At 42.1% G+C, this 23,043-nt stretch overlaps 1 protein-coding gene across 1 annotated transcript; it reads left to right on the top strand.

Annotated features, from left to right (window-relative positions):
- The first annotated feature begins 336 nt into the window (after positions 1-336).
- Positions 337-17,830, top strand: Ttpa (alpha tocopherol transfer protein). The gene is made up of 5 exons (XM_048358673.1): positions 337-609; positions 6,618-6,771; positions 10,563-10,756; positions 13,642-13,752; positions 16,534-17,830. The coding sequence occupies exons 1-5, from the start codon at positions 337-339 to the stop codon at positions 16,705-16,707; spliced, it is 906 nt and encodes a 301-aa protein (XP_048214630.1). The 3' UTR covers positions 16,708-17,830.
- The last annotated feature ends 5,213 nt before the right edge of the window (positions 17,831-23,043 follow it).

Below are 23,043 nucleotides of genomic sequence, written 5' to 3'. Positions count from 1 at the left end.
GGGTGGCGCACTCGGGCGCATTGATTTGCATACAACGCTACCGTGGCCAGGGCCCAGGGCTTGGGAAGCGTTCTCCTGTAAGGGGGGGGGGGGGATGACGGGGAGGCCCTCGGGGATGGCACCCAGGTGGAGTCCCCCCCCCCCCAGGACCTCCTGCGGCTGCCATTGGACCCCCAAGCCCCCCTCTGGAGAGGAGCTGAGCGCCGGAGGGGGAGCGGGAGGGGAGGAGCCCCACGCGGGCGGGCTCCTTTAAGGGGCCGTCCCGGCCTGCCCCCGGGCGGGTGGGCGGGTGGGTGGGTGTGCGCCGGCCGGCGGGGCCCTCGCCAGGGGCGGGGGATGGCGCGGGGCCCGCGCTTTTCCCCCGCGGCCCGGGGCGCCGGCGAGGGCGCGGCGGGCATGGCGGGCACGGGGCCGGGCGCGGGGAGCGGCCCGGGGCAGCCGCCGCTCAACGCGCTGCCGGACCACTGTGCGCGGCTGCAGCCGGGCGTGCAGGAGCTGCGGCGCCGGGCGCGGGCGGCGGGCGCCCCGTTCTCCCCGCGGCCCTTCCCCGACGCCTTCCTGCTGCGCTTCCTGCGCGCCCGCGACTTCGACCTGGAGCTGGCCTGGCGGGTGAGCGCGCGCCCCGCGGGGCCGGGGAGCCCGGGACGGCCCGGGGAGCGCCTCCCCCGACGGCTGGGGCGGGGGGGGGGGGGGAGAAGGCGGACGCCCCCCCGCCGGGCCGTGCGCTCCCAGGGCGCGCGGGGAGGGCGGGAGGGAGGAAGGGCGGGAACGGCGGGGCGCCCCGGACCCCTGAAGCCACACTCCCCCCCCACGCCCCCCAAAGCCCTGGCAGCCCCTCCACGCGAACCAGGACCCGGAGCCCCGAGGGCTCCCCATCCTCCTCCCCCCCAGCACGCACACACCGCGTGCGGGAGTCCTGCTCGGGCCGGTGGGGAGGACGGGGCGCGGGGGGGGGGAAGGCCCGCGAGCCCCGACGCGCCCCCCCACCCCGCCCCAGCTCGCCACTCCCCGCCGGTCCGCACCTGGCCCCCGACCTGACCTTGACCCGGCCGTGCCGGGTGAGCCGTGACCTTCAGCGGCGCCGGCACCGTGAGAGCTAGCCATCCGCCGCGGGGTGGGGTGGGGTGGGGTGGGTGGGGGGGACTCGGACGGGGTCCGTCCAGCACTGCTTCCCCTAGACGCATGTATTTGCTAAAACAATAATGGATAATGCAACCCAGTCGGAGAGCGGGAACCTTTCCGTAAAGGTTACCTCGAATTCGCGAGTCCTCACCGCGCGCGCTGAAGAGCAGTGTTTCCAACGGGAGAAGCTCCCCACCCGCCCCGTGGCGGGGACGGGGCCGCGCATCGCCGTCGCTTTACCACCCCGAGCCCGCCCCGTCCGTCTCCACGCGGGCAGACCGGTGATGCCTGCGGTGTGGACGGTTTGCTTTTCTGATGCGATTTGAAGTGGCGAGGGTGCTCTCGTCTGAACGTGTCCGAATCCCACTCGCTTTTATCGAGCAGCCCTGACTCCATAACGTAAAGATACTAAACGCACCCAACCCGTCCTGTTTTCGGATTATAGGGGTGACTTCCTGTGGATGCTGGTGGTTACCCGTGTGATATTTAATGCCTTCTGTTTTACTTTTTTTGGACATGTAGTCCTTGCCCAACAGTGCAGAAGATATACAGTGGACGAGGTTTCTTCCATCCGAGACCGCATTCTAGAAGGTCTCCACGCGTTATCCTGGCCTATCAATAAGAAGACATTCAACTGGCAGAATCACTTGGCAGAGTTCTGAGAAAGGCAGGGCCCTCTCTTCCAGAGAGCCCGCGTCCCTCCTTGCCCTGATGAAAATGTGTCTTCCTAGTAGGATATGTAATTTTTCGTGACAATTTGCTAAGTGAGAAAGTTTTTTGTCAACGTGACGTTCATTCGTTTAGTTTCAAGTGATGTTAATCATCTTTTATATATCTAAATATTCCGGATGTTTCCAGTTAGTTGCTTTCTTTTAGTACTTGTTCATGTGTGTGCCTGTCTCTGTATGTCTATACACCTATGTATTCATATTTTTAAAGTTTTGTTTTCGCCTAGAGGTTGCACCCAGGGCACAGGTTGAGTGTATTTGGATGTGGAGTGAAGTACGAATACAGCTTTGCTTATTTACTTTATGCTTAAGTGTATTGTGCAAGTGTTCCAGCAGTATGAACAATCAACTAATAATTACTTGGCAAGTACTATTTGTCACCAGGAGTGGGTAAACAGGACAGGGCCAGAAGGTTCTTCTTGGTCTTGTGGGGGAGGAGACTGAATGGGAGTAGGTTTATTAAGCCAAAGAAGGTGAAAATACCGTCTTCAGATGAGATGGGAGAATGGACAGGCCAAAAAATTAGTCAGCTGCCTAGAAGGTCTGAAGATCTAGAGCTTTTATTGGAGTTTAAGGACTTAGGAGTGTTAGCATTTCCCTAGCCTCAGGTCCTCAGCTCCTCCCACTGGCCCCCAGATCCACCCATACCTCATGAGCCACTCCTGCTCACCACCTACCTACTTCCCCTTTACCCCCAGAGAGAGCCGCTGCCACCTGGATAAGGTGCAGACGCCATGTAGCTCCCTCTCCCGTGGGGACTATGGCCCCACTAATAAACCTCCTTATAACCTCCTTCTTCTCCTGCCTGTGATTATCTCCGCATGGTCCTCTGGGATGGCCGGGATCTATGCTTTCAAAGAGAGGTTTTTCAAGGAAAAAAGGATTTTCCCAGGAAATTGGTTATGTATCATGAATTCGTAGGGATGGGGTTATATGTTATTAACTCTTCCTGCGCATCAAACAAGATTGTTACTGACCAGATGCTCGGAAGAAGCAGACGTGGAAATGTTATGATGAAATACCTTACTTATACAATGCAATATACGCCAGTGGAAGAAAAGGACAGTCGCTGCAGGAGTGTCATGGCAGTCATAACAGTAATAGCTATTATGTGTTAATTGGCCCTACTTGCTGATTTCATTTCAGCTGCTTTTTAAATATTAATGTGTAGGAAAACTAATAAACATTACTAAATCTGTCATAATATGTGGTTTTCTATACCCATCTTTCTTGTGCCATACAGTGTCCTGAGGAATTGACAAGTAGCATTGGGTCTCAATTCATTGGCTAGAAACCAATTCTGCCTCTACCTTCTCTCTCTCTTTGCCAACTGTAAAGGAATTTGCAAAGAGAAAAGTATGTGATATTATCATTTTATTTTCCTCCACAATGGCAGTTATTTCTAACTCCCTTATACAGAATATAATATATATATACAGAATATATGTATATGTATATATATATATTCCCCTAGGTTTTGGTAGAAGAAATCTTAATATGCGTTTCAGTTATAATGAAATGTCTCACATTCTAGTGTTTCTATTTGAAGTTTTAAGTAATTATCTTTAAGTAATTGTGCAAAGGGGTTTCGTTTTGTATTGGAAGTGATAGTGAATTCATAAACTTTTCCAACCCTAAGAGCTAATGTACTTATGGAATCCAGAGCACATTTATAATTAGTGTTTGCATGCATTTTTGTTTTGTCTTGGGATGGTACCAGGGCTTGAACTCGGGGCTTCAGCTGGTAGTGCTCTACCACATGAGCCATACCTTTGGTCTTTGAGTGAGCTTTGTCATTATTATTCATTGTAGAAGACACTGGGAAATAAGGAGCGAGTCACTTGTTTAGAAAAGTCTGCCATTCAGGAGCGGGGTATGAACGTGAGCGACCCTGTGGAGAACCTGTGCTGTCAGTACACTTTCTTATATTTCTGTTTTTTTATTGCTACGGTTTGAGTATGGCTCATTCCCTTGAAAATTCATATTGAGGTTTAATATCTATTATGAACATTACAAGAGTAGAAAGTTATCCTAACTATGGTATTTAGAGGCAAAATTATGAGGAGTAGCTCTGTTTTTCTTATCCATAGGATGAGGTAAAAATAGCTACTTTCAGGGTAGTTGTGAGAAGAAAGTGAACTATGGAGATACATAAAAATGATAAAGAAAGGCAATTGATGGGAAAAGAAACTTATTTGGAACATAAAATATTTAAAGTTTTTGTACAAAACGGGCATTTCTCTAGGGGAAATTCATTGACACCTATTTTTGTTGTGGTAGATGTAAGGTGGTTTGGTTGTTTGAGAATCTATAACTAGCAGTCTATTTTAATCATTTGTGAATTTATTTATCAGTGGGAAAGTAACTCTCAAAAATCTTGGTTCAACCCTTCCCACTGGAAAGGTAAATGTTGGAGGCATGAAAGCAATTTGTGCACCTTTACAAAAATCATTTCCTCATGCAGTGATGCAATCTCTTCTGCTGGGGGAGGGGAGTGATCAAACCACTCTGCTTTTAATACCTGAAAGGTCTCTTATTGTTCCACAGGCAAACAAAACCATTTCTTGTACACGATCACTCATACGTTGTTTCCGATATATTGCTTGAATCAAAATTTACAGGCATGCTTTGATGTCTGAAGAAACTATAAGACAAAAAACAGCGAGCCCTGTAAAGGGCTTGGGACTTTCACACGCCTCTCCTAGGACCGAAGGCATGGGAATTCAGCTTAAAGAACTCAGTGACTATATCTGAACCTACAATGTGCTGGTTGTTCTGGCTGCCTTTGGAAATGGCTATTTAGGTCACCAATTATTTCTGTGTTGGCAAATTGACTGACTTTCTTTCTTACTTTTCAGTTGTATTTAACTCATAGCAACAGTGTCACTTTTAAAGTTAAGAATTTATTAGAGGATACATGGTAGCCTCCAGATTTTGATCTGACTCGGTGATTGTAGAAATAAAAGTGAAGCCCCAAAGTGTAGGTACGGTTAGAGCACCCAGCTAAAAGGCATCTTGGAGTCTAAGGGCCTTCTGCAGAAGAGGTGAGCCTTTGGGTCATTTCTTGTGTACCATTGTCTTCTCTACCTCGGTCCAATACCACCTCCCTTGGACAAATAATAAAACAAGCAACAGCCACCCCCCAAAAGAATTTATTAGATAAAGAGACAAAACAGAAAAAGAGAGGGATACAAAATAGAGAAAGAGGAGGCAAAATCAGAGGGAGAGAGACAGAGAGAGAGAGACAGAGACAGACAGAGACAGAGAGAAATGAGAAGACCAACACTTAGAAGAAGAAAAATTAAAATGTAATAATGTCATGTAATTTAATTATTTGTCACGGTTCTTGCAGACGACCACCACCAAGTCCTCCAGAAAATGGGATTCTTTTGTTTCTCTTGTATCCATTATTCGGGTATACAGCTCCTTTGGTTCTCCTAATTAGTTTGATTGATTCCTATTCTTGTATGTTTCAAAACATCCTAAAAGTTGTGCTGAAGGCAGTGTTCTGGTTATCTCCTGAAATCACTGCTTTGTGGTTGTTTGTGTTCTCTGCTTTGGCAGGGCTCCGTGGAAAGGGTGCCTTTTTAATCCCAGGGTGGCATAAGATTGGCTGAAGTCACGCTATTAGGACACTTTCTTCTCCAGAGAAGGAATCCGTGTCTCGCCACACGACCAGTTGCCATTTAGGAATCTTACAGCTGTCTGGGATCTCGAGTGAAAGTTATGAATGACCAGATTTATTTATTTGTTTGTTTTGTGTGTGCCAGTTCTGGGGCTTGAACTCAGAGCCCAATGCCATCCAGAGCGAGCTCTTTTGGTCTGCGGCCAGTGCTTTACCTCTTCAGCCATGTTGCCGCTTCTGGCTTCTGGGCGGTTAACTGGAGATGAGAGACTCTCAGAGTGTCCTGCCTGGGTTGGCTCTGAATTGAGATCTTCAGATCTCAGTCTTCTGAGCAGTTAGGGTACAGGTGTGATGTGCCGGCCCAGCTCAGCTTTGTTTTTCCCTCACTAAAAGTTGAACGCAATGTCCTTTCCACTACATTTCTGTGAATCCAAGCAAACTGTAAGGCCAGTCTACCTTCAAGAGGATCAAGTAGCTCCCACTCCCTGCTGGAAGGAGTGCCTGTGAACCTTAGGAGGGGAAGATTTGCTGCTGGTGATTGTCTGTAAAGACTGTCTACTGCAGGTGTCAACTGAAAAGTACTCAAACTTGAACATTGGGTTCTGTAGCTACGAAGCTATCCCAAATCCTGACAGTGGATGGTAGGGTTCATATACAATGTCAGGCTTTCGTGTGTGTGTGTGTGTGTGTGTGTGTGTGTGTGTGTGTGTGTGTATGCACCAGTCCTACCTAGGGTTTGAACTCAAGGCCTGGATGCTGTCCCTGAGCGTTTATGCTCAATACTAGTGCTCTACCACTTAAGCCACAGCTCCGCTTCTGGCTTTTTGGTGGTTAGTTGGAGATGAATCTCATGGACTTTCCTGCTGAGGCTAGCTTTGAACTGCAATCCTTAGATTCCAGCCTCCTAAGTATCTAGAATTACAGGCGTGAGCTAGTGTTTCCTGTCAAGAATTTTGTGTGCACACACGTGTGTGTGTGTGTGTGTGTGTGTGGTAATTAAATAGTATTTTTCATCGTTTCTTTTGAATTCAGTGCCTCACACTTGCTAGACAAGCAAGATTCTCCGTAACTCCAGCCTCGACTGTAGTGACAAAATGCTCACCTTGTCTGTTGTTTATGGGTATTTTTATTTTTTTTTTCAGTTACTAAAAAACTATTTTAAATGGAGAGCGGAGTGTCCAGAAATAAGTGCAGATCTGCGCCCCAGAAGTATTCTTGGCCTTCTGAAGGCTGGCTACCATGGCGTCCTGAGATCCAGGGACCTCTCAGGCAGTCGAGTTCTTATTTATCGAATCGGTGAGTCATGTGCATCTCTTCTTCCTCCCCCTCCTCTTCCTTTTCCTCTTTCCTTTGGTGCTTCTCTTCTGCTTTTCTTGGCTGCCATATAGAAAGCCTCAATGAATCCATTGTCTAGAATTCATGTTTAAGTCTTTAGGAGTAACAGGTTTAATTTTGACTTTAATAGTCTTCAATGATAACAAAATTCTAGCAGTTGTGAGAATTGAACAGAAACATGTGAACATCCTACTTCCATTTTTCCACACAGTCAACTTTATAAAATAAGTGAAGAATAAGAAGAGATATGGTGGGCAGAAGTAAAAAAAAAAAAAAGATCAAGATGAAGTGTTCTGAACACATGTAGTAAAGCTGTGTACTGGTGGCTCATGCCTGTAATCCTAGCTACTCAGGAGACTGAGGATTGCTGTTCGAAGCCAACACAGGCAGGAAAGTCTCTGACATGCTTATCTCCAATTAACCACCAAAAGACTGGAAGTGGTGGTGTGCTTGAAGTGGTAGAGCGCTAGCCTTGAGTTGAAGAGCTCAGGGCCAGTGCCCATGCCCAGAGTTCAAGCCCCACTACCAACCCCCCAAAAAACTGCGTAGTAAGAAATATTAAAAACTTAATTCTGAATGACAATAATACAAAGTCCAGGAGATCACAAAAAGTATTTGCTTGCAAAGAAAAAATATGTATCCCCTATATGGACATCTGTCTTGAAGGAAGTATCTGGCAGAACGCATCATTGAAGAGATACTCAGAAATCAACAAACCAAGTTAGGCCAGCAGGCCAGTCTTGAAACCTGTGTGCCCAATTGATTAGACAGTGTAACAGCCAAAGCAACAGAATGTACCAGGCGTAGAGCAGAAAGGAGCACTTACACTAAGGTAAAATTGAGCTAACCGCCCCCTACTTTTCCACCATAAATCCTCATGATGTTTAGGCATGCATTGCACCTGTTGTCAGAGGTGCCCACACCCACATCTGGGTTGTGTACTCATTCTGTCTTTCCTTTCTTTTGCTTTTCTAATAAGCTTGGCCTCCACTTTTTTCCTTCTTTTTCTTTTGCTGACAAGTCACAACCCAAGGGCTAGGTAGCTCCTCCTCACTTGGACAACACTCATCTTCCACCCAGCCTCCTCTATCTCCCCTTCTGCGTTCCCGACAAACTTCTCTTCTCACTGTCCATAAAATCCTTACAGTCAGTCACTCCTGTGTCTGTCTGTCTGTCGTGGCCTAATTTAATTCCCATCTTTACTGAAAAGACCTGAGGAAATATACACAGACCTTTCCATTAAATTTGATGGCTCACTTGAGTTCTATTTTATTGCCCATTCAACACAGACAGCCATTTCTTCTGTTTTGAAGTATCCTCTTCTGAAGCTCGGAATGTATATAATTCTGAGTATTCTGCTCTTCTCCATCCAATTTGCAGTATTTTTTCATTTTTTTCCCTTTATTGTCAAAGTGTGGTACAGAGGGGTTACAGTTTCATATGTAAGGCAGTGAGTACATTTCTTGTTCAACTTGTTACCTCCTCCCTCATTTCCCCTCCCATGGGTTGTAGAGTTGATTTACACCAAATGGTTTTGTAAATATTGATTTTGGAATGGTTTGTCTTTTTATCCTTTGTCTCTTGATTTTGATATTCCCTCTCCCTTCCCTAGTTCTAATCCACGTATATACAGCATCCAGGGAACTCAGATGAGATACAGTGATAGCACGGGGACAACCACAGAAAGGGAATACGAGAGGAAAAAAAGGGTACGGTTTCACATGGCATGTTGAGAATAATTACAACACTGATATAACACTTGTTTCCATAACGTGGAGTTCATTTCACTTAGCATCATCTTATGTGTTCAATTTGCAGTTTTATTCACACTTTACATTCTGAAATTCATTAGAACACGGACTCGTTTCATATGTCCCTGGCTTGTTTTTGCTCAAGGCTAGCACTCTCCCACTCGAGTCACAGCGCTACTACTGCTTTTTCTATGTATGTGGTGCTGGGGAATCGAACCCAGGGCTTCGTGCATGGTAGGCAAGCACTCTACCACTAAGCCATACTCCCAGCCCCTTCATTCCACTTTTGTGGGGTGGTATTATGGTTTGAACTCTAGGCTTTGAAGGTTTTCTAGGTAATTGCTCCACCAGTTGCGCCACACCCTCAGCCTTTGTTTTTCAGATAGGATCTTATCCTTTTCCAGGTGAAGGCCATCTCAGGGATGCCGGGCCACTGGTGCGCTGCGTGGGCAGGAGTGTGTATAGTCACCTGGCTGCTTCTCTAGCTCTGCTTTCTGAAGGCCAGTTTCCTGTTCAGGCCTGTATGGGCGGGATTACTATGCCTACCTGTCCCTGAGAGCTGTTGGAAGACCAACCTGTCTACTTGCTCTTCCTACATTTCCCTTAGCCCCTTCTTTGGTTGTGCTGGTAGTCTTTTTATCCTTTGGCTCTCGATTTTGGTATTCCCTTCCACTTTCCTAGTTCTAATACCAGTGTATACAGTTTCCAGTGTACTCAGATAAGATACAGTGATAGTGCGGGTACAACCACAGGAAGGGGATACAAGAGGATCATCAACAATAGAAGCTACGGTTTCACATGGCATATTGAAAGTAATTACAACAGTGATATGACAGTCGTTTCCATAACATGGAGTTCATTTCACTTAGCATCATCTATGTGTTCATAAGGGCATAGCTATTAGGCTCTTGTGGTCCTCTGCTGTGACTAGCCTAAACCTGTGCTAATTATTCTCTATGAGGGAAACCATAGAGTCCATGTTTCTTTGGGTCTGGCTCACTTCACTTAGTATAATTTTTTTCAAGTCCTTCCATTTCCTTCCAAATGGGACATTGCCATTCTTTCTGATAGAGGCATAAAATTCCATTGTGTACATGTACCACATTTTCCTGTTCCATTCATCTACTGAGGGGAATCTGGGTTTGTTCCATATTTTAGCTATGACAAATTGTGCTGCGATGAACATTGTTGTGCTGGTGGCTTTAGTGTAATTTTGTTTTGTTTGTTTGTTTGTTTGTTTTTTTGCCAGTCCTGGGCCTTGGACTCAGGGCCTGAGCACTGTCCCTGGCTTCTTTTTGCTCAAGGCTAGCACTCTACCACTTGAGTCACAGCGCCACTTCTGGCCATTTTCTGTATATGTGGTGTTGGGGAATCGAACCCAGGGCTTCAAGTATTCGAGGCAAGCGCTCTTGCCACTAGGCCATATCCCCAACCCTTTAGTGTAATTTTGTTTGTGGTCTTTTGGGTAGATGCCCGAAAGTGGGGCTGCTGGGTCATAGGGGAGTTCTATATTGAGCCTTCTGAGGAATCTCCATACCGCTTGCCAGAGTAGCTGAACAAGTTTACATTTCCACCAACAATGAAGTAGGGAACCAAGCCTTTCACACCTGAGGTTTTGGGGTATGTTTCACATCCAAACCCCAGCAGTTACCAAGGGTCTAGCACTACTGCACACAGCCCAAGCCCAAGCTCGAAGCATAGGCAAGGGCTTAGCCAATCTCCAGGCACAACCCTCTCTTGTGTGGGAAGGTGGGCTTTACTTGGTCATCAAATACAGCCTGTATTCATTGTTTCCTCCCATGCTCATAAAAGTATGTTCTTTGCCTTGGAAAGTTATTCTCTGGCCTAGCCAAACTATTATTAAATCCTTGATCCTTTGTACATGCTTTTGTTTTTGTTGATCCTTTAAGTCTAAAATGAATTAATTCCCCCAAAGAACCTTTCTGAGTCTTTATACAATGCTGGTACATGATCTGTGCTTTTTTTTTTTTTTTTTGAAAGCATACTGGGACCCAAAAGTTTTTACAGCATATGACGTATTTCGTGTAAGTCTAATCACATCGGAGCTTATTGTTCAGGAAGTGGACACTCAACGGAATGGAGTCAAGGTTATATTTGATCTGGAAGGCTGGCAGATTTCTCATGCCTTACAAATTGCCCCATCTGTAGCCAAGAAGATTGCTGCTGTGCTTACAGTAAGTTTATATTTTAAATTGCTAGCGATAACTCTTTCAAAAATAGCTTTAGGGGCTGGGGATATGGCCTAGTGGCAAGAGTGCCTGCCTCATATACATGAGGCCCTGGGTTCGATTCCCCAGCACCACATATACAGAAAATGGCCAGAAGTGGCGCTGTGGCTCAAGTGGCAGAGTGCTAGCCTTGAGCAAAAGGAAGCCAGGGACAGTGCTCAGGCCCTGAGTCCAAGCCCCAGGACTGGCAAAAAAAAAAAAAAAAATAGCTTTAGGATGTGTTAATACATTAGAAATACAACGAAAAAATGCAATTAATGCCAGAAACAATGCATGTAATTTAAGAATGCTAGGCCCACAAGAAATGTACTCACTGCCCTATTATGTAACTGTACCCCTTTTGCACAACACCTTGTCAACAAAATTTAATTGATAATAAAAAAAAGAATGCTAACAAGAAGCATAATTAATTGATTGGGAAATGTAACCAACTGCGGCCTGGTGTGGTTGATCACACCTGTAATCTCAGCTACTCAGGAAGTAGAGATCAGAAGGGTCTTGGATTGAGATCAGCCCAAATGAAAAAGTTCCTGAGACCCCAACTCAACCAACAAAATGCTAGATGTGGTGTGTACATAACGTCCCAGTTAGGCAGGAAGAGTCAGAAGGAGCATTGAGGGCTAGGGTTGCATGGGAAGATGTGAGGCCCTACTGGAAAAATAACTAATGCACAAGAGTTGGCTTACACAGGAAAGTGCTTGCTTAGCAAGGTCAGGGTCTGAGTTCAACTCCTCCCAGTGTCCCACCAGAAAAAAAGAACAAGCTACAAAAATAATGCTCAAACTTAGCTAACTACAAAAATTATACATGAAAATAATAATGTGATTTTATTTTCTTTTCATTACATTTTCTTCCTAATTATCCTATAAGTCTTGGTAGGTATGATTTGATATAGTTTTTAATAGCCATTATCTTTGATACAATAATTCTCTGGAAACCTAGCTAAAGAATAACCTTAAACACAGTAAGGGCTTTGTACATAATAGTAATAATAGTAATGATAACGAAAATATTAGATTGCTGTGTTCCAAGTACTTTGCTAAGTGTATCAAACGCATTTCTATCCAAAAGCTATCCAGTGCCTATGACTGATGACTATTATTGTCCGCACTTTATAAATTAATAAAGGATGGTAGTGCGGTGACATAGTAGAGCCCAGGCACATGAGATCATCAATGTACAAGTCATGTGACAAGCACCCGTCCTCCTATGAATAAAGAAAGTTGTTGTACCATAACTCCTTATTTACTTTTTTCTTTTATTTTTGTGTGCCAGTCCTGGGGCTTGAACATAGGGCCTAGTCGCTGTTCTTGAGCTTTTTTGCTCAAGGCTAACACTACCACTTGAGCTACAGTTCCACCTCTGGTTTTTTGGTGGCTAATTGGAGATAAGAGTTTCACAGACTTTCCTGTTTGGACTGGCTTCCAACTGCAAGCCTCAGATCTCAGCCTCTGAGTAGTTAGGATTCTAGAGTGAGACACTGGGACCCAGCTCTGCACAATATCATTGTGTGCGTGCGTGCCTGTGTGTATGCATGCCCTAATACTAAGGATTGAACTCAGGGCTTTATGCTCTGTCTCAGCTTTCTTGCTCATAGCTAGAATTATACCACTTGAAGGGCTGGGGATATGGCCTAGCGGCAAGAGCGCTTGCCTCGTATACATGAAGCCCTGGGTTCGATTCCCCAGTACCACATATACAGAAAATGGCCAGAAGGGGCGCTGTGACTCAAGTGGCAGAGTGCTGCTGGCCTTGAGCAAAAAGAAGCCAGGGACAGTGCTCAGGCCCTATTATTGATGATGTTCTTCTATCACCTTCCTGTGGTTGTACCTACACTATCTCTGTAATCTTATCTGAGTATATTGGAAACCGTATATACTGGTATTGGAACTAGGAAATTGAAAGGGAATACCAAAATTGAGAGACACAGGGTAAAAAAAGACAAACAACTACAAAAGCAATACTTGCAAAACTGTTTGGTGTAATTGAACTGAACACCTCATGGGGGGGAAAGGGAAAGGGGGAGGAGGGAGGGGGGTATGAGGGACAAGGTAACAAACAGTACAAGAAATGTATCCAATGCCTAATGTATGAAACTGTAACCTCTCTGTACATCAGTCTGATAATAAAAATTTGAAAAAAAAAAAGAATTATACCACTTGAGCCATGCATCTACCCTGGCTTTTTACTGCTTACTTGTAGATAGTAGACTTTTCTGCTGACTTTGAATTTAGTTCCTCTAGATCTCAACCTTGTGATTAGCTAGGATTATGGGAGTGAGCACTGGCTCTCAGCTGATGTGATTTTTTCCCCTAAGTGTTAACTTTTCAAACTTTCTAAAGGACTGGAGGCATGGCTCAGTGGTAGTGTCTGCCTAAAACTTTCTAAGGCCTGGATTTCTTTGATATAAAGGACATATACAATAGGCTGGGATGTGACTCAATAGTAGAATGATTGGACTAAATTAAATCCTCAGAACAAGCAACAAAAAAAGGATATATACTAATATCAAAAGTATGGTTATAGTTCTTCTATTTTTATGAAGCAAAAAAAAAGGGAAAATAATACCTGTTCAAAGTAATCAGTTTCCTTACATGTAACTATTTATGGTTGGCAATAGATTTTTATGGTGAATATATGTAGACTCTTAGTCTAAACTGCAAGGAAAATGATTTAAGCCAGGCTTTTGTAATGATAGCATGAATAATTATTAAAATGTCACAATTAGCTGTTGCTGTAAATTTAGAAATTATCCAAAAAAGAAAGTTGTTTTAAGGAATGTAACTGCAATATTTATTTATGTTTTCTTATTAAAACATCTTTTTCCAAAGGATTCTTTTCCACTGAAAGTTCGTGGAATACATTTGATAAATGAGCCAGTTATTTTTCATGCTGTCTTTTCTATGATTAAACCATTCCTGACCGAAAAAATTAAAGAACGGGTGAGTACCAACACACATTTAAGTCACTGATTCTGCAGACCAAACATTGAAAGCTCTTTTAAGCATTTCTTGATTATCCTCCACATGGACATCAACCTACACTATTGGCCTACTATTTTGAGTCTTTAATAAGCCAACTAGTCATACAAATTAAGATTTAGTTTTAATTTTAAAAATCAGGTATGTTGGTTAGAAGGCAATGGGAAGCTAGACCTCTCATGAATTAATTACTGGCTGGAGTGCAAAACCACATGTGAGCTCTAGAGGACAGTGTGGTAACCTATCAAAGAAGTTCCCCTACAGTTTTACCAGTACACAAAGTTACACATACAGAATATTTATTGCAGGCAGTGATCGGAAACTACCAAGTACTCACCATAAGATGACCAGTGAAATAAACGATGGTTCATCTACCCACTAGAATACAAGATTTCAGGCAGTATGAAAAATAAAATACACAATATCAGGCTAAGGTTGATTGTATGCAATCGTTTCTACCAAAAGGGGAGAACCAGAATATAACATTACAGTGGCATAACAACGACATCAAATAATATGCAGGAAGACACATAGGGAACAGAGTGGAGGTTGGTAAGGATGGATAGACTAGTCACGAAGCTAGAGTTGGTAGCAAGACATCTCCCTGTGAATTTTTTAAAATCTTGATTTGACTTCTAATTATATAAATGCGTTCCTTATGCAGATCAAAATACATATTTTTCCTAATGAAATGTGTAACTGAAATGCTTAGTAGCTGGGCTATATGAATTAATATCATGCTAGTGAAAGCAAAGAAATTTCTCTCTCTCTCTCTCTCTCTCTCTCTCTCTCTCTCTCAGCCTATCCTGTGGAGCTTTTAATTTCAGATGGACATCTAATTATCTTTTAGAATTCCTGAAAGGTTGAAAAGAGAGTAGGTTCTCAATAAGAGCATCCATTCTGCTATGTTAGTTTGCACAGGGAAGTTTTAAAGCTTTTATTTTGGCTCACACTGCGTTATCCAGCTAGTTTGTATAGCCCCTAGGCTGTCTACCAGCTCAGTCTCCCAAATAAATGGTAAGACAGGTATGTACCACTGTGCCTTGTTGAAAAATAGTTCTGAAAGGTGTTTGCTATTAAAAATCACAAAATTAATTAAATATGAATAATAACATGATTACAATTGTAAATTTGGATATAAACTATATTCTTTTATCTTAAGAAAATATATCTTATATGGTCAGAAAATTAAGACCCTAGAGTTTCTTTATCTGTTATTCTGTCCTGTTTTATCTTCAAGAAGAACCTAAATTATCTGCTTTTGTGAATCTGGAAATTTTCTGTCACTTTTCATACTAGCATTTTTTAATAAAAAGCACATTTTTGTATCCTTTTTTCCACACTTGGTTTCATCACTCTTTTACTTGTGCAGTAGCAAACAAGTAGCAGGCTTGGATTTAACTCTTAAAAATGCAAATATGCATTTTTATTTTGAATGATATTCTAGAACAACCAAAAAAACCCCAACAATGTATTGGACTCAATTGAAACGGATAATATGGAAAGAGAAATTTCCAAATTGAGAACCTACGTGAGATATTTTAGTGAATCTTAGTTGACATGAAACAGATTTGCTGGAAAAAAATGGTGAAAATCAAATCTAGCCTCTCTTTCTTCTTTCCTTCCTTCCTTCCTTCCTTCCTTCCTTCCTTCCTTCCTTCCTTCCTTCCTTCCTTCCTTCCTTCCTTCCTTCCTTCCTTCTTTCCTTCCTTCCTTTCTTCCTTCCTTCCTTCCTTCCTTCCTTCCTTCCTTCCTTCCTTCCTTCCTTCCTTTCTTCTCAGCATTTTGGCAGCATTCTAAAGTGTTCTTTTTTTCCTGAGAAAATGATCAGGATTAATGTCTCCAACATTTCAGAAAAATTCTAGGCTTGGTATTGTGAGCTTCCCAGTTATAGCACGGGTAGAAGAAGATGCTAATGTCCTTTCCCAGCCCTTAGGGCTTGGTACACCCCAGGGCCTTAGTAAACTGTTAGGTTTGCACAGATGAGCTTTTTTGCCTAGCAATGGAAGATGGTGATTTACTCATTTGTTTTAGCAAGGCTTGCTTTTGGTTCCCGTGACTTTACCTTTAGGAAAGCCTATGGCTGAGTTTCAAGGCTTACAGTGTTTAAATATTTGAGGTTCTCTAACATCATCATTTCCTGATACACTAGCCAAGAGGATGCATTGGCTATACCACATACATGGTTGCTCTAGAATCTAAGTATGGGCTTATATGTGTGCTTCTACTTACTTTGAATTAATACCAGTTAGTACATTTTACTATCTTTTTAGTAAACCGTGTGCAGTTCTAAGAATGTCAAGCTAAAGCCAGCCACAGGTGGCTCGTTCCTGTAATCCTAGCTGGGTGGCTGAGATCTGAGGATTATGGTTCAAAGCAAGTTGGGGAAGGAGACTCTTATCTCCAATAAACCAGCAAAAATCTGGAAGTAGAGCTGTGGCTTAAGAGACAGACCACCAGCCTTGAGGGAAAAAGCTAAAGAACAATGCCCAGGCTCTGAGTTCAAGCCCTAATATGGACACAACAACAATAAAATGTCAATCTAAGGAAGCCATGAAATGCTATGACTCCCAGCAACACAATGTTCACATAAGCAGTATTTCAGATTCATACCAGAAAAAGGAAAGTAATCAAGTACCCTCTATCCTGGATATTAGTAGCACATCCCCCACCAGAAATGCATCTAATAGTATAAAAGGCAATCGGGGGAGCCTTCCTTTTAAAATCGTTTGATTATTTCAGATTCATATGCATGGGAACAATTACAAGCAAAGTTTACTTCAGCATTTCCCCAAAATTCTTCCTCTGGAATATGGTGGTGAAGAGTTCTCCATGGAGGACATTTGTCAGGAGTGGACGAATTTTATCATGAAGTCGGAAGAATACCTCAGCAGCATTTCTGAGACCAGTCAGTGAGAAGTTCTTTCCTATGAATGAGTGATGTCCAGATTAAAATTCATGAGTGAGATCCACTCTGGTTACATAAATGAAAGGACAATCTTCTAAACTAATGAATGCTTATCTGATCTTTAACAATGTAAAAAAAGAAATCTCTTGCATAAGCCATATGGGCGTTTGGGGAAACGTTTTGCTTTTTAAATACATATTTTTTCTACTTTCAAAGTAATCAAATGTTAGTGTACCTTAAAAGCATAGAAGAGATGGTGGCTCTTCAAAGTTGGAGAATTAACTTAATTACTTCTAAAGGTTGTTTATATGTATATCTTTATGTATCATTGTATATCTTCTCCTGTGTTTCTGTTTTTGTATGTATGTTTTTGATGGTTTAATTTTAAACAAGTTTTCTGATTACACTGTCTAGTAATTAGTTTGTAAATCAGTCTACTGAAAAGAAATGCTTACATTATCAACGTAGGATAGAAAAATGTATTAACACTCGTGTGTGGGTGTGAGATTACATTTTAATTCAGATTGAAATCTGAACAGAGTGTTAGAGTTATTTCTGTGGGCCAGCAAGATAATTCATCTCAGGGATTTTTCTATTTTTAGCACATTTGCACAATAAACCTATTTGATCAAAGAGCCTATATGCCATAGTACTGTAAATAACATTTGAAGGTCATTATGAAATTAGTCATGTTACTATAATTGACTAAAACTTAAGAAAATATTTCAGGCACAGTTGATGGCTTCTCAATACTGTCTTGCATTTTTAAAACAAATCAAGAATGCAATTTGGATTTCCTCTTGTGGTTATTTGTATCATGCTTGTATAGAGATTTAGAGAAAGAATAATATTTACTTATCTTGTACATGGAGTATTTTTAGTTGAATAATTAATAGAACTACATAAAGGACAGGAAGTATTTACATTTTCTAAATCATTACCAATTACATCTGGTATTTTTCAGAGTATTCATAAAATAGTTTAGGTGTCTTAGTTAGAATATTCTAACTGACCTTTGCAATTTTTTCTCTCAGTCTTTGGGCTTGAACTCAGGGCCTGGGCACTGTCCCTGAGCTTGTTTTGCTGAATGAAGGCTAACACTCTACCACTTGAGCCACAGCGCCACTTCTGGCCTTTTCTGTTTATGTGGTGCTGAGAAATGTAACCCAGGGCTTCACACATGCTAGGGAAGCACTCTACCACTAAGCCATATTCCCAGCTCTAAAATTCTTATTTACTTAAAAAAACCAGTATTTGGGATGTGTTCTTAACACCACACTTTATGTTAAAAAAGACTTCATTTGGGCTGGGGATATGGCCTAGTGGCTAGAGTGCTTGCCTCGTATACATGAGGCCCTAGGTTCTATTCCCCAGCACCACATATACAGAAAATGGCCAGAAGTGGCGCTGTGGCTCAAGTGGCAGAGTGCTAGCCTTGAGCAAGAAGAAGCCAGGGACAGTGCTCAGGCCCTGAGTCCAAGCCCCAGGACTGGCCAAAAAAAAAAAAAAAAAAAAAAAAAAAAGACTTCATTTAAAACTTGACAGTAAGTCAGGCACTGGTGGTTCATGCCTGTAATCCTAGCTGCTCAGGAGGCTGAGATCTGAGGACTGCCGTTCAAAGGCAGCCTGGCAGGAAAGTCTGTGAGGTTCTCACCCCCCAATTAACCACCAGAAAACGGGAAGTCTCACTGTGGCTCAAGGTGGTAGAGCACTAGCTTTGAGCTGAAGAGCTCAGGGACAGGGCCCACGCTCAGAGTTCAAGCTCCATGATCACCATAAAACCCCCACAAAAAACAAGATGACAACAACAACAAAAACCTTGACAACAGAGTGCATGAGGCATGAAATGTGAAATTTGTTCAGCTCGTTGCGTTTCAGCAATAATCACAGTGGTATCTTGGTGCAAGGATATTTTCCTTTGCACAAGGTATTTTTCTTTATAAGACAGTCTAATCACGTGAGCTACTGTGAGCTTCTCTCTACATATAGTATATATCTAACATAAAATTCAGAGTAATGCTGTGTTCTTTAATTTAGTTTTAGGAAGTTAACTTTACAATTTTTTAACAGATAATGTCACTTTCTCAAAAATACTGAACTCTTTATAAACTCATATAATTTAAAATTTTATAAAAATAAGAATGAAAAAAAAAACACATGAAAGACTAACAAGTAGCCCCCCAAACCTCTGGCTTATTCCTCAAAGGAGAATTCTGTCAGTTTCCACTTTCTTTAAAAATACCTTCTTCAGCTATGACCCGAGCTACAGAGATGGCTGAGATCTGAGGAGCTCCATTTGAAGCCATCTGGGGCGGGAAAGTCTGTGAGACTCCTATTTCCAATTAACCACCTATGAAACTCTTACCTCCAATTAACCATCAGAAAGTCAGAAGTGGAGCTGTGGCTCCAGTGACAGCTACTCTTGAGTGAAAAGGCTAAGGGCCAGGGACCAGGTCCTGAGTTCTAGCCTCAATACTGGCGTGCGCGCGCACACACACACACACACACACACACACACACACACACAAAAGGATCCTTACTTTCTTATGACTTTCTGAAGGATTGCTTAGTTACAATAAAGAATAGCATTTAAAAGATTTCTCAAGTGCAATTCATTAGTGATGTAATTAGCAAATAGAGCACGTCTGATAAATACAAGTACATTTTATGATGGGTCTTTAAAGCAATTCTTTAAAGCGCACCAACAATGTGAAATGTCCAGGCAATTTTTTAAGATGCCAGGGTGCATAAGGTCTAATTGTCTATGTTACTATACTGTGACTCTGCTTGAGTGCCTTTCAACAGTGTTACTCTACCTGTGCTTTTTGTGTTGCTGCACAATAATTTATATGTAACAATATTAAGAAAACTTGCATTTAAAAATATGCATAAAGCATTCCCCCCTCCCCCAAATCTGGTTTTCCTTTCAGAAAGCTAAAGAGAAATGTACTACCTCTAGTTGTTCATTAGGCAAATGTCAGTGTTTTCTCTGTTAGTTTTAATTACAGGCTGGGATTCCCAACTGTTGACTCTTCCTCTAGTGCCTTTTGCTGTAGATAAGGTCCAAGTTCTCTGGCACTGGGCTAGATCTCAAACCTTAAATTGTCTTTGTACCTTGTGCTCAATTTTGCTGTAAACCTTAAACATCTCTAAAAATAAAGTCTATTAAAATTAAATTATTTAATGAAGTAGTACCTTGTAGAGATTTTTGCTTAATTATTATTATATTACATATAAGTAATTTTACAAAGGAGTTTGTCTTTAACAAAGCAATGTGTCTTGGTCAATGTCATTCCTTTCAATAGTCTCACCCATCCCTCTCAATCTGCCTCTTCCCTAGCTTTTCTTAATTTTGTAGGCTAAACATTGAATTGTTGACTGCATTCTCCACCTACGTTTCTCTTCATTTATCTACCCCTCTTCCCTTGACCACACCTCATTCCTTTCAAGTATCAGTTTCCTGGTGTTTATTTTGTTGAACTTGGACTCTGCCTAAGGAATTATACTACTTGGTTTTTCTTAGTGTTTTTTCAAAATTTACTTTTTGTTTAAAGTTCCAACTTCTTCGTTATGCTTGCTTTTACTTCATGGAATTAGTTTATGGCCCTTTTTACGTAGATAATGTTGACTTCCTCATACTTGGATAGTCTAGACTCATTTGGCCTGTGGGCCATAATAAGAAGGCCAAGGAATTCATTTGGTACAGATGAATTCATTTGGTACAGGGCAGGACAGATATGCGTGGCTTTAATGAGAATTTTTTTATGAGCAGTGAATGTTATAAATATCCAAATTGCCCTTGGCAGGAAAACTATACCCTACCCCCCATAGGTCCTAACAGTTAAAAATGTGGAACTAGATATGTGGGCAATAAAAGGAGGAGGGCAGCAGTATCTTCTCCAAACTTCCTGGTAGCAAGGACATACAGCATGCTCTGCATCTCCCAATCTACATACTTAGCACTTGGCTGGCTGCTTTGTTCTGCTATCCAAGTCAATCACATTCATTTGTTACGTATCTATTTTTATATCATTGTACATGATTTAAGAAGTACTTTAGTGAACAGAAACATTAGTCAGATGCTACCTAGAAGTTGTGTGTATGGATGTGTATGCGCATGTGTGTTATGTCTATATTTCCAAAACAGCCAAAGTACAGAGCATTGGTAAGGCCATTAAAAGAATCCCAGGGCAGTGCTTGGCAATTTCTACCTGTGTAATTGAGGATGCATTCCTAGAGCATGTGCTATTTTGAAGCTGTCTTTAAAGATAAATAAATGTCTCAGTAGCAAAAAGAACTCAAGAAAAGAAGGTTAATTTACGAAAACAAATAGCCTGAGCAAAGACTTACACATGACTAAAAAGCATAGAGCACATGTTTTAAAAATTATAAATAGCAATATATATATTTATTATTAAACTTTTTTCTTTATTGTCAAAGTGTGGTACAGAGGGGTTACAGATTCATATGTAAGGCAGAGAGTGCATTTCTTGTTCAACTTGTTACCTCCTCCCTCATTTTTCCCCCACCTTCCCCCTCGCCCTTTCCTTCTCCGCCTAAGAGTTGTGCAGTTGGTTTACACCAAATGGTTTTGGAAGTATTGCTTTTGGAATGGTTTATCTTTCTGTCCTTTGTCTCTCAATTTTGACATTCCTTTTCCCTTCCCCAGTTCTAGTACCTGTATAAACAGTACCCAGGGTATTCGGATGAGATATAGTGGTAGTGGGGGGGGTACAACCACAGAAAGGGAACACAAGAGAAACAAAACAAACAGTCAAGGAAAAAAATACAAAAGGTATGGTTACATATGGCATGGTGATAATAATTACAACAGTGGTATAACTCTTGTTTCCATAACGTGGAGTTTGTTTCACTTGGCATCTACTTATGTGGTCATATGGGTATCGCTATTGGGGTATTTTGGTCTTCTACCATGACTAGCGTAATCATGTACTAGCTATTCCCTATGAGGGACACCATAGGGTTTATGTTTCTTTGGGTCTGGGTCACTGCACTTAATATGATTTTTTCCAAGTCCTTCTATTTCCTTACGAATGGGGCAATGTCATTCCTTCTGATGGAGGCATAGAATTCCATTGTGTATATGTACCACATTTTCCAGATCCATTCATTCTACGGAGGGGCATCTAGGTTGGTTCCATGTTATAGCAATGCCAAGTTGTGCTACGATGAACATTGTGTTGTCTTTAGTGTGGTCTTGCTTGTAATCTTTTGGGTAGATGCCCCAAAGTGGGGCTGCTGGGTGGTAGGGGAGCTCTACGTTTAGCCTTCTGAGGAATCTCCATACTGCTTTCCAGAGTGATTGAACAAGTTTACCTTCCCACCAACAACAGAGAAGTTTCTTCTTAGGTCTTTAGCCCATTTGTTGAGGGGCCTGTTGGTTCTTTGATTATTTGTTTTGGAGGAATTTAATTTTTTTAGTTCTGTATATATTTTAGATACCAGGCCTTTGTCTGTTGTATGGCTGGTAAAGATCTTCTCCCAATCTGTGGCTTTCTGTTTATCTTGGAAGCTATGTGCTTTGCCCTGCAGAAGCGCTGCAGTTTGATGCAGTCCTACTTGTCTAACCTTTCTTTGATTTGTTGCGTTTCTGGGCCTTTGTTGAGGAAGTTTCTTCCAGTGCCAAGGAGTCCTATTAGGAGTCCTATTAGGAATAGGAGTTCCTCCTTTTCCATCTTGTAGTGTTTTCAGGGTATCTGATTTTATTTCAAGGTCTTTGATCCATTTGGAATTGATTTTGGTGCAGGGTGATAAATAGGGATCTAGTTTTAGTTTGTTACAGGTGTTGACCCGGTTTTGCCAGCACCATTTGTTGAAGAAGCTATCTTTGTTCCAACCTATATTTTTAGCTCCTTTGTCAAATATTAGGTGGCCGTAGGTCTGTGCGTTCATTTCTGGGTCTTCAGTTCTGTTCCGTTGATCCTCGGGTCTGTTCTTGTGCCAGTACCAAGCTGTTTTTACTACTTAAAGTTTGGTATTGAAATTCCTCCTGCGGTGTTCTTTCTGCTTAGGATTGTTCTTGCTATTCGGGGTTTTTTATTGTTCCATATGAATTTCTGAATTGCTTCCTCTATTCCATTGAAGAATGATGTTGGGATATTGATGTATATTGCATTGAATTTGTAGATAGCTTTTGGTAATATTAAATGGCAACATATTTTTTTGAAGAGAGGAAATGGGTAACGAGAGTGGGTCATCTGCCCAGGAAGAGCTAGATGAATCATAGGGGAGGACTTGAACTCCAAGTAAGAGGAATAAAAGTTATATACAACTTATTCCGTGTCAGGCACGGCATTAGATGGGGCTCACATGCATTTATCATT

The sequence above is a fragment of the Perognathus longimembris genome, chromosome 12 (genome assembly GCF_023159225.1).
Source record: "Perognathus longimembris pacificus isolate PPM17 chromosome 12, ASM2315922v1, whole genome shotgun sequence".
NCBI lineage: Eukaryota > Metazoa > Chordata > Mammalia > Rodentia > Heteromyidae > Perognathus > Perognathus longimembris.
The sequence above is the reverse complement of the archived record's forward strand: the minus strand, read 5'-3'. Positions and strand labels throughout refer to the sequence as shown.